This window comes from Lutra lutra, chromosome 14 (genome assembly GCF_902655055.1).
Source record: "Lutra lutra chromosome 14, mLutLut1.2, whole genome shotgun sequence".
Lineage (NCBI taxonomy): Eukaryota > Metazoa > Chordata > Mammalia > Carnivora > Mustelidae > Lutra > Lutra lutra.
Genome location: NC_062291.1, coordinates 36,820,445 through 36,845,148, shown reverse-complemented (window position 1 = coordinate 36,845,148; position 24,704 = coordinate 36,820,445). Strand labels below are relative to the sequence as shown.

Sequence of the window (24,704 nt, the reverse complement as noted above, 5' to 3'; positions counted from 1 at the left end):
GAAGTCCTGTGCCCTCACTACCCCTTTCCCATCCTCCCACCCCACTCCTGAGGCCAGCAAAGCACGCACGCTTCTAACCCTGGCAGTCACACCTTTCAAAGCAGTGGTTCCCCTTATTCAAGGACAAGAGACATTTCCACCGTGGGCAGGCCGGCCAGGAGCCCCTTCTCCTTCCCATCCTTCCTTCCCAAGGAATCAATCTTCTTAAACTTTATCCTCCCAGAGACCATCTGGATGAAAACCATTCAGGAAACTCCGCTGGGTACTAAGCCTAGAGCTCTCATCCATCTTGCCCCGTCAGAGCCCAGCATTCTGGCCTTAAAGAATCCTTACAGCTGGGGCCACCATCGGCCTCCCGCACTCCAGCAGCCTCACCTTCCGGACCACTCAGGACTGCAAAATGCCTTGCGGTCTTCTCCAGCCCTTGCCCTACTGCTACATCACCCAGTTATAATATTCAGACAAGTAGTGTGGTAGAGTGGGAAGAATTCATATAGACCCAGGGCTGGAAACTTTCTGTGCTGTGTGACCTTGGCCAAGTGACCTGACCTCTCTGAGCCTCAGTGTCCTCACCAGTAATGGTAAGGTCAAATCAGATAACATACTTTAAAATTATTCTCCTCATTTATTCTGCTCAAGCCTGCTTGGTATTCCTTGAATTTGCCAGCCATCCCCCTACCTCAGGGCCTTTGCACTTGTTGTTCCCTATACTCTTTCTCTGGATAGCCGTATGCATAGCCCACTGACTGAAGGTCTCAGCTCAAAGTTCTTGCCAGAGAGGCCTTCCTTGACCAGACTATCTAAATCAGACACTACTCCCAGTCTACCACCTCCATCCCTCTCTATCCTTTACCCTGTTTTAATTTTCTTCAAAGCCCTTACTACTACCTAAGGCATTAGAGAGTAAAGTGTTTACTGACTGCCTATCCTCCTCACTAGAATGTAAGTTCAATGAAGACAAAGACCATGTATGTTTTGTTCCCTGCTGTATCCCCAGTGCTGGGACAGTACCAGGCACACAGAAACACTAAACCACTAGAAGAATGAATGATGGATTGCATGAACACATTGCACAGTAGTGGGACCATCACAGGTACTCAGTTAATAGGAGTTATCATTGTTACTCATTTGGAGCGCTGAGAGTGGCCCACGGGGGACTGGATCTTTCAGAATGGGTGGGCTAAAGAGAGGAACTCAGAAAACTCCCTGGCCAGAGGCAGACCTCGAGCTCTACCCACAACTTTCCCCAGTGTCCTCTTGGATAGGTAGGGGTTTGGAATGTCCTGAGGCTGGACACCTCTCACCCGTACCTGGTGGGTGCCCAGCTAGGCCCAGCAATGGGGCTAATATGAGGCTTGCCCCCATAGGCAGCCCAAGCATCAGAAGGGATTGGTTACCGGGAATACTTTGTGACTGACCCTCCCCCCGCCCCAGGCCAGGTCCAGTCAGAGGAACCAGAGAACCAAGCCATGAATCTATCACCTCACCATGTACCTCCAGAAATCTGGGGTTTCCCACTTCAGAAGAGGCTGAACCCCAGAGTTAGAGAGAAAAGAGCAAATCTGTGCCAAAAGCCCAGCTCCAGCACTTTAACTATGTGACCGCAGGCAAATCACCTAAACTCTCTGAGCCTCAGCTTCCCCATCTGTCAGGTAGAAATAATAATACCCATCTCAAGATGCTGACCAGATGATCATTAAGAATACTATTAGCTAACATTTGCTGTGCTACGTGCCAGTGGCATGACATGATCCCCTTTGATTCTTAAAACATCCCTAATGTTAGACATTTCTACTCCTACTTTACAGAGGAAAAAACTGAGGTTCAGAGAGAATAGGGACCAGCCTAAAACCACACAGCCAGAAAGAATCAGGGCAAAACTGGACCCAAGTCCACTGGTTGTAAAGCCCTGCGTTAACCACCACCCACAGAATGCCCTGAGGCACCTGGCCAGGCACAAAGTCCCAGTCAAGGTGAATTTTCTTCTGCCCTGAGCTTCAAGTCTGGGGACAGATGAGCTCCGCTACAGGGGCTGAAGGGACAGTCAGATGGCCCTCCCGTGCCAGTCTGAGGCTGCAGCACCTACGGCCCACCCCCACACCCCAGCCAAGCACTAGAAGCCTGGGCTGGATTCACACTTCTAGCCCTTGCAACAGGCTCCTTCCCCAACACCTCCTCCCTCCCCCCAGGGATCAGGCTGGGCTCAACCCCACAGAGGAAGTTCACCTAGGTCAGGCCTGCCCCTTTCCCACAGCCCCGGAGTGACCCTCCACAGCTTTTCCACTCACCTCTGGGCTGAGACTCTCCCAAGGTCCCCCGCCCAGGGCCTGCGGGGTTATGCTGCCATTGGTCTCGCGCCTTCTATAGGGGACAGCCTAATTCATGCATGACCCAAACCAATAAATCAGGGAGGGGTGGGGGGGTGGGGACATTCATAAATCCATATCAAACAGTCCCCAAATTATGACAGATGACACGGCAGTCATAAAATTGCACAAGCAAAACTCACCAAGTCATTAATTTCATGGCCGTAGAAAATAAACAGACACATTTTTTCGCGGCCCTAATAAATTTTTAAAAACTCAAAGAATGGTCCATCTGCTTCGAATAATTTTTAATTTCCTATTCTGTCTCATTCCCATTAGCTATTCCACTGAGATATTTGCTAAATTCTTTCATTTACCTCCTCCCATCTGTATTCAATTACCCTATTCCCAAATAGAGTGAGTTTTTGTTTCTCCTAAGCGCGGGACAAAATACCCCCGCCTGTACCTTAAAGCAAATGTTATGTGTGTTTTATTATCTGTTAGACCGTATGAGTCATTCTAACTCGATTGCCTGTGTGGAAAGGTTTGGAGAGCAATCTGATTTTGATGTTTTTTGGCTTGGGTGGAAAACACCTGCCCGATTCTCAAAGCTAATCTATTAACGTGGTAAATGCTGTAGCAGATGTTCCTGAGTGAGCGAGGGGCCGCGCTGGGCTGTGACCAGGCCCGGAGTGTCGGGCACACAGTGGAAATACTCAGAGACCGGAGGCCAGAAACATCACTGGGGGCCCGAGCTGTGGCAAAGTCACATTTTCTGGCTGCCCCCAGGCTCCAGCGACTCCTCACTGCCTCTTTGGGCTCTCAGCAGCCACTCCAGATAGAAGGACATTTCAAGGTCACCTGGTCCACTCCACCGGCCCTCATGTTTTTTACATAAGAGACACCGAGGCCCAGGGAGGTGTGCCTTGCTCAAAACCACACAGCATCCTGAAAAAGAACATCCTTTGGGCTGACTCTAATGTTCAGGAGACCCTGTAAGTGAGCTGAGACTCATTTTGTGGAGCTGAGATATGGACCATGATGGGGGGGTAGTTGTGAGCACACCTTTCCCCCAAGTGCCTTCTACCTGGGAAAACAAGGTCACTGAAGGCCTTTTCAGTCTAAAACTATTCTATTCCAGTGCTTGGGTGGCTCAGTCAGTTGAGCATCTGCCTTCGGTTTAGGTCATGATCTCAGGGTCCCGGGATCGAGACCCGCATCAGATCCACCCTCTCCCTCTGCGTCACTCCCCCTGCTTCTGCTCTTTCGCTCTCTCTCTCAAATAAATGGATAAAATCTTAAAAAACAGGGGCACCAGGGTGGCTCAGTGGGTTAAAGCCTCTGCCTTCAGCTCAGATGATGATTCCAGGGTCCTTCCTCTCTCTCTGCCTGCCTCTCTGCCTACTTGTGATCTCTGTCAAATAAATAAATAAAATCTTAAAAATTTTTTTTAAATCTTAAAAAACAAAAATAAAAACATGAAACTTTCCTATTCCATCTTTCCTCATCCTGCAAGAGTTGGGCTAGACCCACAGGAAGCGGGGTGAGGGGCCAAAGCCTTGCTCCAGGACGGGTTAGTTTCAGCACTAAGAACACACTGGGAACTGCAGAGCCCAAGAACATGGACTTCCAGGCCAGGCTACAGATCTGGGAGGGATTCAGGGTCCCCAAAGACACACATTGTAGGATCTATGCAGCCGCACAGTGGGTGTCCACGTCCTCTCAACCCTCATTAAATCCATGCATGCTAGTGACTTCTTACTATGGGCCCCTGCAACACTGCCTGAGAGTTTTCTCCAGCCTGGGATCATGCTCAGTAGACCTTCAGGACAGGCCAGAGGTGCCAGGGACTTGATGTCCCGAAGGGCAATCCTAAAACAATGATAAATAGGAGTTGGTGTGCAAATATCCCAGCTCCCTCCCCTCTTGAATGGGGCAATTCTGAGACATGTTCTGTACCCATGGTTCTCAACCAGGTACGATCCTGCCCCCAGGGGACACCGGCAATATCTAGAGGAGATATCTTGGTGGAATGCATCTAGTTGGTAGAGGCCAAGCCACTAAACACCCTACAGTGCACCGATCAGCCCCCCAACAAATAATTATCCACCCCAAAATATCAGTAGTATGGACGCTGAGAAACCTTAATCTATATATCCTCTCTAGAGGTTCCCAATGGGACTGAGCCTCAGATGCCCACATCAATAACCTGCTCACTTAGGCACACTCTCCCGACTTCTTTCCCTTCCCTGCCCCACTTCCCCATTCACCTTTCAGCACTTCCCAGGACCACCTCTCATGTAACTACTTTTACTCAAATCCTCATCTCAAGGTGACCTTCTTGGGGACCCAAACTAAGATCATCCATTACTACAGTCACAGCAACAAACCTGGAAGATTCTCAAAGACTTGAGTTCCTGTTTCAGTCATCTACACTCCTACCATATACATTCAGTTCCAGTGACACCCACACTGATGTGGCCACTTAAGGACACACATATGGGGGCACACCAGACCAGCCTGCCCATGAGGCTCTTTCATCCTATTCTGGTAGACCATCTGATTGGAGCTATGTTTACCCTGAACTGTGACATAAGACTTAAGTACCAATTCAATATAATCCCTAAAAGAACCTCAGCTGACTTCTTTATAGAAATGGATGAGGGACACCTGGGTGGCCCAGTCGGTTAAACATCAGACTCTTCATTTCAGCTCAGGTCATGATCTCAGGTCAGAGATTGAGGCCTCCATCAGGCTGCACTCAGCAAGGAGTCTGCTTGGGATTCTCTCTCTCCCTCACCCTCTGCATCCCCTCTCTAAAATAAATAAATAAATCTTTTTTTTTTTTTTTAATGGATGAACTGATTCTAAAATTCATATGGAATTTCAACTGACCAGGAATAACCAAAACAATATTGAAAGAGAACAGACTAGGAAGACTCATGCCTCCCATTTCAAAATTTGCCACAAAGCAAATCAAGATAGTATGGTACTGACACAAAGATATATAGGTCAATAAACCAGCACTGAGTGTGCATAAATACCCATATATCTGTGGTCAACTGAATTTTTTTTTCTTTTTTTTTAATGTAGGCTCGACACCCAGCATGGAGACCAATGCAGGAGTTGAACTCCAACCCTGAGCTCAAGACCTGAGCTGAAATCAAGAATTGGACACTTAACTGACTCAGTCACCCAGGTGCCCTTTAACTTTCAATAAGGGTGTCAAGACCATTCAATGGATAGTCTTTTCAATAAATGATGCCAAGATAACTGGATACCCACATGCAAAAGAGAAAAATGTTGAATCCCTACCTCACACCATATACAGAAATTAACTCAAGATGGATCAAAGACTTAAATGTAAGAGATTAAACTATAAAGCTCTTAGAATAAAACATAGGAGTAAATTTTCATAACCTAGCATTTGGGAAAGCATTTTCAGATATGACCCCCAAAGTATAAATAATAATAGAAAAAAAAAAAAAAACAGTTAAACTGGACTTCATCAAAATTGAAACATCTGTGCTTCTAAGGACACCATCAATAAAATGAAAAGACAACCCAGGGCATAGGAGAAAATATTTGCAAACCATGTATCTGACAAGGGACTTACATTATCAGATATCTATGGATTTAGAATTACTATTTTCGGGGCGCCTGGGTGGCTCAGTGGGTTAAGCCGCTGCCTTCAGCTCAGGTCATGATCCCAGGTCCTGGGTTCGAGCCCCACATCGGGCTTTCTGCTCAGCAGGGAGCCTGCTTCCTCCTCTCTCTCTATCTGCCTCTCTGCCTACTTGTGATTTGTCTCTGTCAAATAAATAAATAAAATCTTAAAAAAAAAAAAGAATTACTATTTTCTTCTGGTGAACCTAAATCTTACATATTGACCTCTTTTTTTTTTTTTTTGAAACATTTTATTTAGAGAGAGAGAAAGAGAGAGTGCAAAAGGAAGGTGCAGAAGGAGAGCAAAAGAAAAATCTAAGCAGACTCTAGACTGAGCCCCAAGCCTGACACAGGGCTCAAAGTCATGACCTGAGATCACAACCAGAGCTGAAACCAAGAGTCTGACCCCTAACCGATGGCACCACACAGGAACCCCATATTGACCTTTTATATCACTATACCTTCTATAGCCTTTTTGCCTTCAATGTATTCTGTCTGATAGTAATGTAACTATGCCAATTTTCTTTTGGTTACCTATTTTTCTGATGTTCTTTCACTGTTTTACCTAATTAAAAAAAAAAAAATCTGTCCTCATGTTCTAGATGTATCTCATCCAAGCAGCATTTGGCTATTCTTTTTAAAATCCAATCTGATAGTCTACGCATATTAACCAAAAAGTTCAGTCTATTTAAATTTATAAAGATTACAAATATATCTTACTTTATTCCTATGATCTTGTTTTGTGTGTATGACTGTGTTGTTGTTGTTGTTGTTTTGTCCTGCTTCCTGAGGATTTTTTTCATCTTCTTTGTTGGATTGTTTAGAATTGATTGAGGTTTTTGACCCACTCCATTTTCTCCCCATCTGCTAGTGTGGAATATAGGCATTCTATTTCTTCTTCTTTTCTTTTCTTTTTCTTTTTTTTTTTAAAGATTTAATTTTTAAGCAAACTGTCCACTCAGTGTGGAACTTGAACTTACAACCCTAAGATAAAGAGTCACATTCTCCACTGACTGAGCCAGCCAACTACCCTACTACTTCTTTTTTTTTTTTTTAAGATTTTTAATTTATTGGGGCGCCTGGGTGGCTCAGTGGGTTAAGACTCTGCCTTCAGCTCAGGTCAAGATCTCAGGGTCCTGGGATCAAGCCCTGCATCAGGCTTTTTGCTCAGCAGGGAGCCTGTTTCCCCCTCTCTCTCTGCCTGCCTCTCTGCCTACTTGTGATCTCTCTCTCTGTCAAATAAATAAATAAAATATTTTTAAAGAGAGAGAGAGAAGAAGAAAATATTTCAGGGGCACCTGGATGGCTCAGTCAGTTAAGCATCTGCCTGTGGGTCATGTCATGATCTCAGGGTCTTGGGATTGAACACTACATCCGGCTCCTTGCTCAGCAGAGAGCCTGCTTCTCCCTCTCCTTCTGCCTGATCATCCTCTCCCTATCTCTCTCTCTCTCTCTCTCTCTCTAGTGCTCTCTCTCAAATACATAAGTAAAATCTTTAAAACAAAAAAGAAGAAGAAGAAGAAGAGGAGGAGGAGGAAGAAACTATTTCAGTCTTATTGGGAATTGAGGCATACAGTTTTTGGTTGGTATGACTTTTTCAAAGTCCTTTAAATCTACTCCTCTTCTTTCATTGTTATGACATTTATGAACAACAAAAATTTTTCTTGCTGTCATTTAAAGATCTTCTCCTTATCCTTGTCTTTCTTCAATTTGACTATGATGTATCTATGTATGGACTTATTTTTATGTATCCTGTTTGGAATTCACTGGAATTCTTGAATTTGAGGATTCAGAGGGTTTTTTTATTTTTTATTTTTTTACAAATATTTTTGCTTGTTTTAATGAAGGTGGTACAGACAATATCCATTTAAGACATATCCCAGGTTGGGGCACCTGGGTGGCTCAGTGGGTTAAAGCCTCTGCCTTCGGCTCAGGTCATGATCCCAGGGTCCTGGGATTGAGCCCCACATCAGGCTCTCTCTGCTCATCAGGGAGCCTGCTTCCTCCTCGCTCTCTGCCTGCCTCTGTCTACTTGTGGTCTCTGTCTGTCAAATAAATAAAATCTTTTTTTAAAAATTAAATAAATAAATAAAGACATAGCCCAGGCCAAAAAGTACAAATAAAATAAAAAAGAGCAAGGTTCTGTTGAATCTATTTCTGCATGAATAACTTTATTAACTGCTAATGAAAATTAGAACTTTTCTAGATCTCCTGACAAGACTTTTCTTTAATCTTAAAAATGCTTTCTCTTCAGTGAAGCCATCTTTGGAACCAGTCATTACTCTTACCATCTCTGTCATCTCGACTCCAGGCTGGTATTTCTCATCTTTTAGTCCAGACCCTTAAATTTTAAAAGTAGCTTCAAGTTAAGGAGAGGTCATTTTCCCACAGTTCAGTTCCCTGAAAAACTTCCATCTCCCTCTGGAAGTCATACTCCCAGAGGGAAGCAAACATGCCCAAGAACTTCAGGGTCAATGGGAAAGTCATTATGGACACTTGTGTTGGTCAGTCTTATTACAAACCTGAAAATGCAATCCTGGAAAAGGTGGCCTCTCTGTGCACACATGTAATTTTTTTAAAAGGAGAGGGTGATATGAAGGGGGCTGAGGTTTGACCACCAAAAATCAGCACAGTGAAAACAAGGGATAATGAACAATGGGCACAAGAATTTAAATTACCAGATGTTTTAAGGAGATGGGGGGGCCAGTTTTCAATTCCATATTGAATACCACATTACAAAATAACTATTTTTAAAAATAAAAAAGGATTGAGGGTGAAGAAAAAGATAAAAAGAAAATCTAAATCATTTATGACCCACTTTCTATTCCTGATAAACTTCAATCACATCTTCTTCCTCCAATCCCAGTCCTTTGTGTGATTATCAGCAATTCTCTGATCTTCAAAGAGAAACCTGAGTAAATTCATTGGAACTCCCTGTCTTTGGTGGTACAATTCTTTTTTTTTTTTTTTTCTTTAAGATTTTATTTATTTCTTTGTCAGAAAGAGAGAAAGCACAGCAGGGGGAGCAGCAGGCAGAGTTCTGCTGAGCAAGGAGCCCGATGCGGGACTCGATCCCAGGACTCTGGGATCATGACCTGAGCCGAAAGCAGATGCTTAACCAACTGAGTCATCCAGGCATCCTGACAGTTCAATCCTTTGAGTTTCTTGAGATGTGTTATCATTTTCACTTGGAAGTGAATCTCACTGCTATCCTGCCCAATCACTTTGAGTTTAATGTATTCTCCTTCCTTCTTATCCCCGAAGTCCTAAGTGGAAGTTTTTGCCTACTGGTGACGGTGGCTTCACCCAGAGTCTCCACATGGCAGCAGGCTTGGATAGAACCTCACTCCCAGGTTGACAAATCCACCTGTCTTGTAAAACACCGTGGCCACAGGGATTTCTGGGCTGCCTCACTTCCCGAGGATTCATTTTTTTAATAATCATGACAAATTCTCAGCTACTATCTCTTTAAACATCTCTCTCCCATTATCCTTGCTTTCCAAAAGCTGACTAGACATATCTTCGAGCTTTGCATTTCATCTTCCATGTCTCTTCACCGCTCTTCCATTTTTCGTTCTGTGCTGAATGATGTGTAGTATTTTCAGATTTGTCTTCCAGTATGCTAATTCCCTCTCCAGCTGTGTCCAGTATGTGCCGGGCAGGAGTGCCCACTTGCTGAGCATCTGCTACGTCAGTACTGCACCCTCTGTCCTTGCCAACCTCTGTACAAAGGAGATGTTCCAGTCTACTCAGTCACAGGATGAAGAAGCTGAAGCTGGAGGAGGAGGGAACATTCTAGTCTGTGCCCGAGCTGAGGTTCATCATCACGTTTGTCTGAACATTTATCTCTAAAACCTAGATCCTTCTCTTCTCCCTTCCTCCCAACCTCCTCTTACCTTCCTTCCACCTCTCTCACCCTCTTCTTCCCCATGTCTATTTTTTGTGTCTCTAGGCTCCTCCCTCTCTTTTGCTGTAACACTCCCACAAGGGTCTAGGACTGTTTAAAAGCTAGAATTATCTCCAAAATGGGTTTGACCTTCTCTTCAGTCTTTGGTCCCCAAATTTGGCCAAACTCGTTGGGAAACTCCAGGAAGGAAGGAATGGTGGCTACCTGCCACCTCCTTCTCCCCATCCCACCTTTCCCAGGTCTCTAAGCTAATATCCAGGGTGGGATGGATGGAGGAGGGAATGACCAAAGACCAGAATGGCAAGGAAGGGGGAATTATTCCCTGGGGTCAGACTACAATAGGACACACAGGGCAGAGAACACAGGAATTAAAACTCTTATCAATAATTGAAGTTCCTCCAAACTTGAAAGGTCCAGGTCAAAAGAATGCTGCCATTTGCCAGCTATGTGACCGTCACTATGTCACTTAACCTCTCTGAGCTAGTAGTAATCCCTAATTTACAGGATTGTTATTATAATATAGTGTTGATTTGTTTGGAATGCTTTGGGCAGCAAATAACAGAAAAGTCAACCAAGACTTCCTTGAGAAATCAAGATAATTCTTCCAAACACTGAGATTCTAGAGGTAGATATTTCCAAGTTTTATGCAATTATTGAGGACGTCATTGAAAACCAGTTTCTGTATTTCTGTTCACCACCCTTATTACCTTGCTGTTTATATTTCATGCTGTTTCTTCATGGTTCAAAGATAGCTGCTGCAGCTCCAGACATCACATGCCACATTTAAAAAGCAGGATGGGGCCATCCAAATGGCCAACAGACACATGAAAAAGTGCTCCACATCACTCAGCATCAGGGAAATATAACTCAAAACCACAGTGAGATACCACCTCATACCAGTCAGAATGGCTAAAATTAACAAGTCAGAAAATGACAGTTGTTGGTGAGGATGTGGAGAAAGGGGAACCCTCCTACACTGTTGGTGGGAATGCAAGCTGGTGCAGCCACTCTGGAAAACAGTATGGAGGTTCCTCAAAAAGTTAAAAATAGAGCTACCCTACCACCCAGCAATTGCACTACTGGGTATTTACCCTAAAGACACAAATGTAGTCATCCAAAGGGGCACGTGCACCCCAAGTTTATAGCAGCAATGTCCACAATAGCCAAACTATGGAAAGAGCCCAGATGTCCATCAACAGATGAATGGATAAAGAAAGTGTGTGTGTGTGTAATGGAATACTATGCAGCCATTAAAAAACCCGAAATCTTGCCATTTGCAATGATGTGGATGGAACTAGAGGCTATTATGCTGAGCGAATTAAGTCAATCAGAGAAAGACAATTATCATATGATCTCACTGATATGAGGAATATGAGAAACAAGACAGAGGATCATAGGGAAAGGGAGGGAAAAATGAAACAAGATGAAACCAGAGAGGGAGACAAACCATAAGAGACTCTTAATCTCAGGAAACAAACCAAGGGCTGCTGGAGGGGAGGGGGTAGAGGGATGGGGTGGCTGGGGGATGGACACTGGGGAGGGTATGTGTTATGGGGAGTGCTATGAATTGTGTAAGACTGATGATTCACAGACCTGTACCCCTGAAATAAATACATTGTATGGTAATAATAATAATTTTTTTAAAAGGATGGGGGAGGGGGTATTACTACTAATAAACACCCTTTCAGGCCCTGGATTCCACTGCAAATGATCTAAGGATCCCACCTTGAGAGATTCTGACCTGCAGCCTGACCTCCTAATGTGAAACTCATCCTCGGCTCAAGAAGCTTTTGCGTCTTAAAAGTTCCGAGAAAAGGCGATGCCCCAGTAGTAGGGCTCCATGCACGTGTGGGGATAGGTCTGGGCAGGAGAGGGCTTCCTGGCATCTTGGGTTAGATCACAGACCTTCAGAGCTGGGAGGGACCAGAGAGAGCTTCCCCTGACCCCAGACATACAAATGAGTAAACTGAGGCCCGGGGCACAGAAGTGATTTCTTCATCGTTACACAGCAAAGCCTGGCTCAGGGCCAAGGATTCCTGGCTCTGAACCCCTCTTAGCACTCCGGGAGAAGTCTTCAGAAGGGAGGGTTTGGACCAGGAAATTCAGGGTGTCTTACATGGGTTCCCCAGAAGTACAACCTGAATCGGGGATCCCTATTCAGGGGGTTTACTGGGAGAGGCTCTGAGGAAAGGAGGGGAAGCACCCTAGGGCAAGGGAAAAAGCTAATGATGAATGTGGTCTCAGCTGGGGTGTAGCCACAGTCTGGTCCCACTGAGGGTTCTGGAGCATGAACGACATCACAGAGCTAGTCCTACCTTGAGGCGTGGGGTGGCCTGTTGTACCGCATCAGCCCGCCGTGGGCCACAGTCCACCCAGCTTGTGTGAGCCGGTGTGCGGCCTTCTGGGTGGGGCTGCCCTCAGCTGCCCCGGAATCGCCTCCCAGGAAGGGGCAGCTGTGAACCATGAGCAGCAATGCTCCAGCCGCTGGGGGAAGCGCCCACCAGCGGTCTAGAAGGAAAACAAGCAGGTCTCGTCCCCAGAGCCCTAAGTCATCCCCGCATTCCCAGCCACAGGGCTCAGGGTGGAGAGAACGGGCTCACCCTCCACCGCCTCAGTTTCCCTGGTCATAAAACGGGCATGGGGGACCGAAGGCTGCTGATCTCCTGGCCAGCTCTTCCTTCCCAGCTTCTTCAATTCCCCTTCTGCCCCGCCCCGAAGTTCCAGCCGGGCAGCCTTGGCCCCCAAGACTGGCTCCGGGCAGTGGAAGCCAGCGAGACCCAAGCAGGGTCTCCACTGAATCGGGCTTGAACCCCACGAGGCGGGCAGAGGCAACAGTTTCTTGGCATCTGTACATCTCCCGCCTGCTGAGCTGGCCTGGGGAGTCAGTATTTCTTGAAATGTAAGTACCGAGACCACACTGGGTTGTCAGTAAATTCATTATCCCATTATGCAGGCCTGAATTATTCAGCGCTCTTGAGGCCGCCTCAGGAACGTGCCCGAGCACAGTCGATGCCGGCATTAGTGGGATGGATGGAGTCAGGCCTGGGGCATGGTTGGTGCCAGGATGACGGATCTGGGCCCGGAGCGGCTGCCAGTGCTTGAAGGCACAAGGGAGTGTCTGGAGAGCAGGACCTGGGCCCTGGGTGTTTCTGGGGCCTAGGAAGGGGAGAATGCACATATCCACGGTCTTCCTCACCATCACCCACCCCAGGAAATTGGCAGTGTGTGTCTTTGGAGCCCCATTGGTTCCACAGGCACCAGGGACAGAAGGTCCAGGCTTCACCTTTTCCTGGCTGTGTGACCTGGTTGTTCGCCTCTCTGAGCCTCGGTTTCTTTATCTGTAAAATGCAGCTCAGTGTTCCCAGTACCCATTCTCCCTTTCAAGTTTAATGATAGAACTGATTTTTCTCTGAGAATATAATGCTCTTGAATAAAGACAATTTCTAAACTGAGTGCGGCCGTATGACTGAGTGCTGACCAAATAATACAAGGAGTGTCCTGTGAAACCTTCAGGAAGTATCGTTAAAGGAAAACGGTGAGTCCTATTTTGTCCCTTTCTTCTGAAAATTTTCAAGTGAAGATGTGATGGCTGGAGCTCAAGCAGCCATCTTGTTCAATGAGGTGAAGCCACATGATGAGGATGGCAGCACAACGGAGTAGACGCCTGTGTCCCTGTTGGTCCTAGAGCCTCCTTACTACCTCCAAGTTGCAACTCTATAAAATAGAAAACAAATTCTCTCTTGGTTAAGTTGCTATTCCTTTGCATTTTTCTGTCACTCACACCCAAACCCAACCCTATCTTTTTTGCACGAGTCTCAGAGTGAAATACGACATTACAGGAAAAGCAGCCACCTCAGTAGGAATTTCCTCTAGGACACCTCAGTGATTAAGAACTGTAAGCCCTGAAACCTTAGGATCAAAGATCAAATCCCCTCTACCACTTATAAGTTGTGCAACTTTGGGCAGGTTGCTTAACCTCTCTGTGCTTCAGCTTTCTCATCTGCAGATGGAGATAAAAAATTACACCTTGTCCCTCACAGGATTAGTGTGGACTAAGTGAGTTAATATGAAGTTACAAGAAGTAGCTGGAGCACCGTATGCTCCAGTATGTAAGTATCAGTCAGTATCCCATTTTACACATTACAGGGATTCCCTGTATAGCTCAGGGACCTGGGTCCCCATAGCATCCGCCAAAGCATCATCTTAGCTTGGCTTTTTGCCTCAAGGTGACTGTGTTCTCAGGCCAAGTGAGGCCAATGGTGTTCTGAGCTTCAGCATGACGTGAACAGCTTTGCCCCAAGGGAGAGGACCCCAATCTGAGGCCATAGCACCGGGCAGCACTGGACTGCTGGCCCCTAGAAGGAGGACTGCTCTCCAGGATGCAGATGAAGTTCTTACTCAGGAAGAGAGAGAAAAAGGCTCCCTTCCTGGCTACACACAGTGCACAGATGCCCCTCCTCTCTGGGCCTCCAGGGAGTCCATTAAATCAGAGGTCACACAGCTCATGAGCTAGCAGGACAGAGAGCAGTAAGAGATACAGGTGAAATGTGCTGGGTCTGAGGCAACAGGGAGTGGTGTAGACCAGGGCCAGGGCCCCAAACCACTGGGGACAGGCATGGCCCAGCGCCAGCTAACCTGCCCAAATGGGCTACTGTTGTCAGGCCTTCCGCCTTTTCAAAAGAAATGGAAATCAAATCTGAATTCCTTGTGACAATTTCTGATTGTTTAGTGTTGGCTCCATTCCACCAAACAAAACACCGATAAAGGCAATGTCCCCGGACCAGCTTCCGGTTGCCTGAGAGGTGTCCTGTGCAACGAGTCTGAATCCTCAGGTCCCAGGCTGCCCCTCCTAGAAACCTGGAGGAGTACTCACTGCCACTGAGCACCAGGCAGCTGGGCGGGGAGACAGCTGCAGGACACTGTCATTCCCAGGGAGGCAGGTGCTGTGCGGGCTGTCAGGGTTCAGAGGGGCAGGGAGCGTAGGCAGAGGTGGGGGGTCATATGCTGCCTCAAGAAACACTCTGACCCCCAGAGCTTCATGTGTTTCCTCTAAGAAGCAGACTGGGGAACCCAGCTCCAACAGGAGGCAACACACAGCTCACCTGCCCGCTGAGGCCCTACCTGATGCAGAGCCCCTGAGCCTACAGCTTTGGGAACACCCCAAGAGGAGTCCCTATGGGGGGGTACCCACAGGGGGCCCCACAGGGCCACTTGGGACTTGTGTGTAGACGGGACCGCTGATCCTGACTCTTCCTTCTGCCACCGTAACAGGATCACACCCCCACACCTTTTGCCACGTGACCCATTCCCCAGAGGGGGCAGACTGCTCGCCCTCGCCCCAGACTCAGGCCTGGCCAAGTGGCTTGCTGTGGACCCTGGAACATCCACAGACCTGACCAAGGCAGAGGCTTGAAAGCCACTGTGTGGTCAGTATCTTGCCCCTGAGCCCTCCGCTGGGCACAAGCCTCCCCAGGCAGCCGCTGGCCTCCAAAGGCTCTGAACCCATAACCTGAAGCAGAGGCCTTGCAGCTGAGCTGCTGACCCAGGAGAGGGAAGCACATGGTTATTCTGGAAGCCACGGACACTTGGGACTGCTACACAGCACTTTGGCGGCAGAAACCTATTACACCAGGAAGACGTGGGCCTCCCCAACCCCATCCCCAGCTCACTGCACAAAATCTGCCACCCGGTCTGGCCATCATCCATTGTCACAGAAGCCGCTGTGCCCCTGCCCCTGAGGCAAATATAGAGACTCCCCTTGGAGTGGGGAGGTTCCCCAGGTTGTGCACCAGGAGACCTTGGAAGAGTCATTTCCCCTAAGAGTCACCTATAGGGCATGGGTGATCATGCCTACCTTACCAGAGATCGGGAGGTGTCAGTGGGATACCACAGGTCTGTGAGGGGACGGGGAGTAGGGGATGGCCAGTGCTGGTATTTGTACTCATCGGGGGGGCCAGGGGGACTGGGCCTGGACATGGGAGATGGGGCAGCTCCTCTGAGGAAGCTTACCCCTGTGGAAAATGAGGCCTCACTTTTGGAGAGCATGATTTTGAGTACAGTGGGGAATGTGGCACTCCAGACTGAAGAAAAAGCAAACAGGGTTATCTCAATACCAACTCTACACTACTCCTGTGGATACAGGCCACACTGTTTGGAGGCCTGTATCCAGAATGCTTTTGAACTTTAAGTAAAAGAACATAAGCTAATCATGGCTTAAATACAAAGAGTTCCTTTTTCTCTTGTAACAAAGAGTCTGGAGGGAAACGATGGGTGGTGTTGGTTCAGTGGCTAAATAACGCCTTCAAGGATCAACATCTCATCTTTTCCTCTTGCCATCTTTACTGTTTGGGTTTTTTAATCCTGAACATTATTACCTCACAATCACAAGGGGGCTGCTATGGTTCCAAGCATTTCATCTTTATAAAACCCCTTTCAAGGTAAGAAGCAGCTAAACAAGAAAAAGGAGAAAAAAGTCCTAAGAAGCACCCCGTTTATCCCAGACCAGAAATTCACTGCAGCTGAGGGTGAGAAAGCAAGTTATCTTCAAAAAAAGGACTATGTTGGTCATGACCATCTGAGCTGGCTACATTGTCCAAACAACAACAGGTTCCTGTTAGCAAGGCAGAAAGAAGCAGAATAGCTCCGAGGTAGATCAGATAGCCTGTTAGCAGGGCCCGCTGGAGGTGGGAGAGTCAGTCCCCTAGAAGAACGGGTACCAGGCCAGACTCTTAACTGCAAACCTTCTAAGCTGCTCTATGACAAACAGCAGATTTCACTTTGTTGCAAACAACAGAATCCACTCTGTTGCAAACAGTAAATTCCACTCTGAGGCATCGCTCAGTTCTGCAGCATCTCAGTACATGGAGACCGGAGCAGGCATGGCTCTCCGTCCTCCCAGATTGCCTGAGGAGCCCCAGAAGCCCCTAACTCATGGTCTGTCTGCATCCACCCGCTCAGCCTGAAGCACCCCCCCCACTGGCCCCAGAACCCTTGGAGTCGGGGCACTCCCCTCCTCCCACCTGGAAAGCATAGGTTAACAGGTACCATCCTCTCTGGGGAGCTTGGCAAACCTCCCCCAGATGTGGTCAGACTTCAGGCTCCAAGTTTCTGTGTGGAGAGGCCTACAGAAGGCAAGACCTGCAGAGAGGGTCAAAAGTGCCTCTGGGAGAGCCCACTGAGGGTGGGAAAGGGATGGAGGGCCCAGAGGTAGGAAGAGGATTCCTGAGGTGGGAGCAGGGCAGAAGCGTCAGGCAGCCCCAACAGATTCCACTTCTATGTCTTAACTTCTCTGATCCATGTTCCCAGTCAGAGGAAACAGTGGTCCCTTGGGCCAGATCAGACACAGAGATCAAAGAGCTATTCAGTTTGGCTGATGAAGTGCTAAAAAAAAAAAAAAAAAAAAAAGTTTATTCCAAATGCTTAATATTGTAAGGTTTCACATTACTGGCCAAATTTCAACCTTTCTTGAAAAATCAAAAGCTCTGGCCATACTGCACCCATCGTCCCATATGGCGGCTTAGGCTGCAGCCTAGTGGCGGTCATGCCTTCAGATGGGGCTGGAGCGCCACAGTCCCCACTGCTCCCTACTGACTCCCCTCACCTACCCTTACAGACTGGGAACACTTCCCCATTCCAATCCTTTAGGCCTGACTTGAATCTATATGCCTACTCTTCTGCCCCTGCGCTGCGCAGTCCTGGGGACCTCTGAGGGAGAAGACCCAGCCTGTGTGATCTTCGCAGGGAGAAGAAGTAGAAGTTGGGGGGGTCCCATGATAGAAACTCAGGGGCCTCTTCCAGACCCATTTCTGTGACCAGCTGCTTCCAGTGGCCTAGTTTGGCTAAGAATTTGGCCGGGGGTCACAGCCCTCCCTTCCTGGCACAGATGGAAAGGCATGACGGGAATCCCATTGTCTCCACTCTCCTGAGCTTGAGGGTTCCTTCCTTGATGCCTAGTGGGGCATTTGACCTACATTTGACCAAAAAGGCAACTGAGAGGGGTAGAAATGGTCTCCCCCCCCCCTCCCCAGCCCCTCCTGAGGGCAGCTGCCCACATCCACACGCTCTTTGGGGAGGCTTAGCCCACCCCCACCCCCACCACCACAACCACCACAGGGGCACCTCTGGGAAAAAGAAGCAGAACAGACTGTTTTCAGCTGCCTGGAAAAGGCACTGTAGGATCCTGAGGCGACACTTTGCTCCCTCCATTGTGAGCGGAGACACGGGCCCTACAGCACAAGAGACAAGAAATGAGTAGCAAACGGGGGAGGGAGGTGGAAAAATTAAATTTTGCGTGATCAGCAAGGTTTCAAACAATCGCTCGCCAACTGAAGTGGGTGCCACGTCTATAAGTCATTCTGTTTTATAGACCATTAGGATCTCCAGAGAGAACCTGCATGGAGACCACTGCTTTTTGTTGAAATTAAAATGTCAGAGAAAAAGAAATAGAACAAAACAGGGAATCTGCAATTAATTACCAGGCCATAAAAATTCAATAATCAGGAGGCAGAGCGGCCGCGGGCCCAGAGGTATCAGAGCCAGCGTAACAAGAATGGAATACATTAATCTTTTCAAATTAGTTTTTTAATCTGACGGGGATATATGGTGACATGCCTCCCCTCCCCGCCCGCTCCGCCCCCAACCCCCTCTCCAGAGCTCTCGCCTGAAGCGGGGCTTTCGGGGAGGGAGGTTCGGGTGTGAGCTGGGGGCCTGCCCAGATCCGGACCCCCAGACAGGGGACAAAGTGCTGGTCTGCGGCCCAGGCTGGGCCCAGGCTGAGCCCAGGACCCCGGCCCCGCGGAACTGCCAGGAAAGAGCTTCTTGGGAGTCTGGCTCCCGCGGGGGCCCAGGGCACCCAGTCAGCGTGGACAGGGCGCCTCTCTGAGCTTCGGTTTCCTCCTCTGCAAAATGGGAATCCTAACCCCGCCTCACAGGCAGGCTGGATACAGAATGCCGGGCGCTCTGCAGAAGGCCCCTCCGGTTACTGTGTTGACTGGACTGGCAGCTCAGGCAGCAAGGAGCCCCACGACGCAGCTCCAACACACTATTCAGAGAGCAATTATTTAGCATTTGCTGTGTGCTCAGCGCCGGGAGAGACCCGCAGCCTCAGCCGTTACTCCGGGGAATGAGACCCCTAAGTCAGAGAAGCATGCACTGGGCCGCCCGGTAAGGGGGAAGACGCTTCCCCTCTGGGCAGGGCGCCAGTGGGGGGGGGGCACCGGGAATTGGGAGGAGCTGGGCGGGCGGCCACCCCGCAGCACCCCAGCCCAGCCCCGCCCCGCCCCGCCCCTGCGTCTGACCCCAGGTCATTGGCTCCCGGACACTTGACCGGAACTGGGCACCCTCTTGAGCCGCCTCCCAGCGGGGTCGGCGCTATGCCCGCAGTTTCTGTCCAGCTCGCTGCGAGCCTCCGCCCCCCTGCGAGCCTCCGCGCCCGCACGGACCCCCGCCCCGCCCCCCGCCAAAACCTCACAAACCCACCTCCGGGCCTCAGAGTCTGGGGGCCTCGCGCGTGCTGAGCCTCCCCTGGGCAGCCCCGGATGGAGCTGTGGTCTGGACACTAAACGGGCTGGGGGAGCAGCCACGGGGTGGAGGGAATGACCATGACCAGCAGGTCATCGGATGACCTTCTGCCCTTTGCACTTCACTAAATATAACAGGTAGAGCCCACTCGGGGCGGCCCTGTGTAAGTCCTTCACCTCGGTTTTCTCATTTCCTCCCCTGTGAGGGGATGGGGGGACTACTAATAACCCCATTTTGCAGAAGAGGAAATTGTGAAAGTGGAGTTGCCCCCCATTTGTGTGTGTGCTCTGCTCCCTGAATGCAGCTTCCCTAAGAATATGCGCCCGCGTAGCTTCTGTCCCCTTCCCCACGCCGCGTCACAGTGAGCACTCCACCTGTGCTCGCCGGATAGGGTCCCTGCGAGCCAACCTCACCTGCCATCACTTTTCTCCCCAGAGGTCTCCACTCCAACAGCGGCCATTTCTTAAGCACCTACTGTGTGCCAGCTTGTGGGATCTGGTGCCATTTGCAGTAAGACTGCGGTTCCTGTTTTACACAAAGGAAACAGGCTGAGGATGATGGCCCCAATGATGGTCCACGTCTGTCTGGCGCTCAAGGGGAGGATTCTAAGAACCCTGTCTCAGAGCCCCATCAATGAGACCTGTCTCAGGACTCGCAAGCCCCACCTCTGGTTTTGTCCCCAAACCAGGTCCTTCACTCCTTCAACAGGATACCCTTACTCCCCTGCCCCCAGAATCCTCCGCTAATTCTCTCACTCCCTCTCAAGCTCCTGTCATTTCTAGCACGTCGTACTCATCGCTACCCTGTTACACCCAGGGCCCACCCACCCACATAGGCCCCAGGGTCCCAGCAGAAACAGCAGCGATAAGCAGCAGCATACCCAGGAGGGCCATCCCATTCTTCCTCCCTGACCCAGGATGGTAGACCTGAGGGGCGGGCAGGGAAAACCCAGACGCCAGACGCAGGGTTTGCGCCCCTCTCCGGGCGCAGTTCCGAGTGCAGCCACCAGATGGCGCCCGGCTCGCTCCAGCGGGGCTTGCAGTAACGCTGTGCGGTCGCCAGATGGCGGTCGAGACCGCAGCTCAGCGGGCAGTGCCGGAACAGGGCGGAGACTAGAGGGCAGGCGGGTCCCCGTGCGGGCCCAGGAGCCCCAGCCAAGTGACCCCGTACTTCGCTACCTTGGCCACATCATGATCCATCCCGCACCCCGGCTCTCGGTGCCCGCCGCGCTGGCCCTGGCCTCCGCCGCACTGGGCGCCGCTTTCGCCACCGGCCTTTTCCTGGGTGAGTAGGGCGGGGCCTGCGGTACCCCCAGCAGAGCCCCCTCAGGCGGGGTAGGTGCGGGAGCCGAGCCCGTGACTCCGCGAGGCGGGCTGCGGGTGAAGCTCCGCCCTAGCGCCCCGGAGTCCCAGGCCCTGACCCGGACCCCTCCGCGGCAGGAAGACGGTGCCATCTCTGGCGATCCCGGCGACAGAAGCGCCTGCTGCCCCCTGAAGACGACCCCCTGTGGCAGTATCTGCTGAGCCGCTCCATGCGGGAGCACCCGGCGCTGCGGAGCCTGCGGCTGGTCAGCAGGGCCAGGGGCGGAAACAGGCGCCCACCTCAGACCCAGCGGGTCCCACGTGCTTGTGTGACCTTGGGCTGGGCCATGGCGCTCTCAGGACTTCCGGGACTCCGCGGGCTGGGCGCGGTGGGAGTTTCCTGAGAGCGGGTTCCCACCCCCACCACCACGCCCACGGCCGCGCACCTGGAGGGGGTTGTGGGCGGGGGGAGGCGCTGGGTGACTGGCAGTGCTGGCGCGACCCTTTTCCCTCCCACCACCGCGACACAGCTGACCCTAGAGCAGCCGCAGGGAGATTCGATGATGACCTGTGAGCAGGCCCAGCTTCTGGCCAACCTGGCGCGACTCATCAAAGCCAAGAAGGCACTGGACCTGGGTAGGGCTCACGGCCGGAATCCCTGGGGGCCTAAGTCACGGGGATGTCCCCCAACTCTGGCCGGAGCCTGTCCATATCTCTTGTCCCCCAGGTACTTTCACAGGCTACTCAGCCCTAGCATTGGCCTTAGCGCTGCCCCCGGCCGGACGCGTGGTGACCTGTGAGGTAAATCCGGGGCCCCCGGAGCTGGGGCGGCCCCTATGGAGGCAGGTGAGTGTCCCACACATTTGAGAGGCCCTTGGAGCCTGGCCACTCCCAGCTCCAGGATAAAAGACTTGCTGGCTCTGATCCCACTCCTTTCGCAGGCTGAGGAGGAGCACAAGATCGACCTTCGGTTGAAGCCTGCCCTGGAGACACTGGGTGAGCAAACGGAGTGGAAAGGGCCTTGGCACCATTTTCCAAGTGGGGCCACTGGGTGCGCGCTAGTGACCAGGTCCACAGGGGGGGCCTTGAGGCAGTGACAGCCCCCCTGCCTCCTGGCTTCGCAGCTGCCATGTGGCCACATGCTGGATGGCAGAGTGCCCCTCCAGGCCAAAGTCCCTTGAATGGTCACAGAGGCTAGTGAGGCTTGGGTAGGGGCTTCTGACTGCTGGGGCTGCGGACTCAGCCACATCTGCGCCCCCCGCCCCTGCAAGATGAGCTCCTGGCCGCAGGGGAGGCTGGCACCTTCGACATGGCGGTGGTGGATGCTGACAAGGAGAACTGCACTGCCTACTATGAGCGATGCCTGCAGCTGCTGCGCCCCGGAGGCATCCTCGCGATCCTCAGTGTAAGGGATAGGCTCAGGGGAGAAGGAAAACCCCACACTCGGTCTCTGTCTTTTCACTTGGCTACTCCCTGTGCCTCGCCCCAAGCCACAAAGCCCCACCCAATGCACGCATATAGGCTGCCCACTTCAGTCCCCTAGGCTTTCCCCATGTGTGGTCCGAGGTCTCCACCTCTTGCCCTGATCGCTTAGGCACCTTCCCTCTTCCCTCTGCTGCTACCACCCCCATGTCCCGCCCCTCCTTAGGTCCTGTGGCGCGGAGAGGTGTTACAGCCTCAACCACGGGACAACGAGGCCCAGTGTGTGCGAAACCTGAATGAGCGCATCTTGCGGGACGCCAGGGTCCACATCAGCCTCCTGCCTCTGGGCGACGGCCTCACCTTAGCCTTCAAGATCTAGGGACGGCCCCCAGCGCGTGGTCTCAAGGAAAGGGATGTGGGAACCCCAGACATCAACCCTGACTTTTAAATTCGACAATAAAGTGGGGTCTGGGACACGATCTTCTGAGCCTCCATATTTGGCGCTAAAGTGGGTAGGGAGGAGGCCCAGCATTGGCAGGTTCTAAACCAAAAGGGGCCCCTGAGGTCACAGACATCATCCCTTCCTTGGCACAGTCCTGAGAGCCACCTGGCACCAGGTCTACTGCCAGCTAACTGGAGGCAGGATACAAAGTTCTGACTGACCTGGCCACATACATACAGGAGGCCAGCTCCTCAGGTCTGCCTCCATGCCACAGGATCTGAGGGCTAGCTGCAGGGTAGAGCCCCCACCCCTTGGTCTCCCTCCTACTTCACTTCCTAGGAGGGGCAAGTGGATGAAGGTCTTGTTTGGTGCAGCTGGGACTGGCTGGAAAACTCTATCTGGAGTTCAACAGGAAACAGGCCTTGTAGCCAACCAGGTTCGCCACTGGGCGCTTTCATAGGTTATGCCAGTTCTATTTGCCCATGTCTTCACAGAACTCAGCTCGACCTCACCTCTGCAGTGGAGGCTCTGCTCAGTGGACATCACCTCAGAACCAGGCCACTTGACCTAGACCTGAGGACCTCAAGGTTGGAGTATATATCCTGTCCTCCCCCTGAAGTCCTGGAGGAAGGTGAGGGACTAGGTGGGATCACTGGCCAGAAAGGAGTGAAACAGGCCTATAGGCAGGAAACTATCAAGTATGGCAGTTTTTAAAAGTTCCCCATAAGATGAAGAATATAAAGTTAGGCTTTCCCACACCAACATCTATGAGAGAAGGTGGACAGGGAGCCAGGCCCTTCACTCCTCTCATTTGGACTTCCCTAATCCCAGTCCCACAGAAGTCCTACAGATCGTGTCTCCACATCACAGGTGAAGGTCAAGGCAGATATTAAGTATTCTTCCACTAACTGCCTCAGCCTAGAATACAGTTAGGTTTTGAACCAGGGTTAGGCCTGGGTCCTCTAAGGCTGGAGACTATTAGAAACAAGGCCATAGGAGCGCCTGAGTGATCTGTAGGTTAAAGCCTCTGCCTTCAGCTCAGGTCATGATCTCAGGGTCCTGGGATCAAGCCCCGCATCGGGCTCTCTGCTCAGCGGGGAGCCTGCTTCCCTCTCTCTCTCTGCCTGCCTCTCTGCCTACTTGTGATCTCTGTCAAATAAAACAAAATCTTAAAAAAAAAAAAAGAAAGAAAGAAAGAAAAAGAAAAGAAACAAGGCCAAGGCCACAGGGGCCACAAGGGCCCACAGCTGGCAACTTCCATCATCTTCCATCTCCTTGGACATACCTAGAATTTTATGCAACCCTCAGGGCCCTGGGTGTGATCCAGCCTTCGCTCTCCCGCATGTTAAAATGCTGTTAGGATGCACCTGGGTAAATACGTCCAAATTACTCTTCAATGTATCTTTGACCAAATGGTAATTCACTTGTGCCACACCCCAGTCCTGAGTTCAGGACCAGGTAGTGTCCAGCCATAGCTGAGGGAAGGCGGCCTGTTAGCTCTGAGGCAGCAGGCATCCAGGGGCCGCAGCAGCTACCAGCCTATGACCTCCCCACCAGGCGGAGTTGCAGAGATGTCTGCTGCTCTACTTCACACCTCTCTTGAGTATCCCAAAAGCAGATGTGCTTTCACACCCAACTTACAGACATCTTTTCCTGTTTGTTTGACCTAGCAAAAGATCCTGACTCCAACAAATTGGCTCAAGTTCCAGCTGTCTGCCATTAAATCATGTGTCTTATTCACACAGGCCATTCCTGCCAGTCTCATAGCACTGTACACACTGGCGAGTGTGTAGAGCCTTTCTTCACCTGGGGTCAACAACAATCCAATGGATCTCTGGACAGACTTACAAACTGAAGATATAAAGGCATATATCCTCTTATTTTATTGTAGTCCAAAAAGTTCATGGAGTTACTTTAGAGACACAGAGGACTTTGACACAGATTTAGGTAAAAAGCAAAACACTCCCCAGAAAAATAATGTGCTAGCTAGATACAAGGGAGATCTGACCCTGGCAAGTGTTTAAACTCTGCAAATACTTGGAGTCATTAATTACGTATACTTCTTTTTATTCATAATCTGTAATGTTTGGGGATACCAAAAGTAATTCTAAGGATGGCTGAATTTAACAAAAAATCTTTAA

At 50.3% G+C, this 24,704-nt stretch overlaps 1 protein-coding gene and 1 long non-coding RNA gene across 3 annotated transcripts; one reads left to right on the top strand and one right to left on the bottom strand.

The window, feature by feature from the left end:
* Positions 1-18,112: 18,112 nt before the first annotated feature.
* Positions 18,113-20,714, bottom strand: LOC125084594 (uncharacterized). Its single transcript, XR_007122651.1, has 3 exons — positions 20,577-20,714; positions 19,812-19,923; positions 18,113-18,919 (listed from the first exon to the last, which is right to left on the bottom strand). It is a non-coding gene; the product is annotated as an uncharacterized LOC125084594 (long non-coding RNA).
* On the top strand, positions 20,546-24,639 carry COMTD1 (catechol-O-methyltransferase domain containing 1). Of its 2 annotated transcripts, none has more exons than XM_047702101.1 (7): positions 20,546-20,682; positions 20,838-20,965; positions 21,230-21,335; positions 21,427-21,545; positions 21,641-21,695; positions 21,971-22,104; positions 23,058-24,639. In XM_047702101.1, exons 1-7 carry the CDS (start codon positions 20,589-20,591, stop codon positions 23,127-23,129), a joined length of 708 nt encoding a protein of 235 aa, XP_047558057.1. In that variant the 5' UTR covers positions 20,546-20,588; the 3' UTR covers positions 23,130-24,639. The 2 variants fall into 2 exon arrangements, with proteins under 2 accessions (XP_047558057.1, XP_047558056.1); XM_047702100.1 differs by lacking the exon at positions 23,058-24,639 and adding an exon at positions 22,348-22,600.
* Positions 24,640-24,704: the final 65 nt, after the last annotated feature.

Bases quoted from the DNA above. Each gene is read 5' to 3' on its own strand.
- COMTD1 (XM_047702100.1), top strand. From the start codon at position 20,589: ATGATCCATCCCGCACCCCGGCTCTCGGTGCCCGCCGCGCTGGCCCTG. The intron at 20,683-20,837 runs GTGAGTAGGGCG...CCTCCGCGGCAG, and splicing joins CGCCACCGGCCTTTTCCTGG to GAAGACGGTGCCATCTCTGG. The intron at 22,105-22,347 runs GTAAGGGATAGG...GCCCCTCCTTAG, and splicing joins GCATCCTCGCGATCCTCAGT to GTCCTGTGGCGCGGAGAGGT.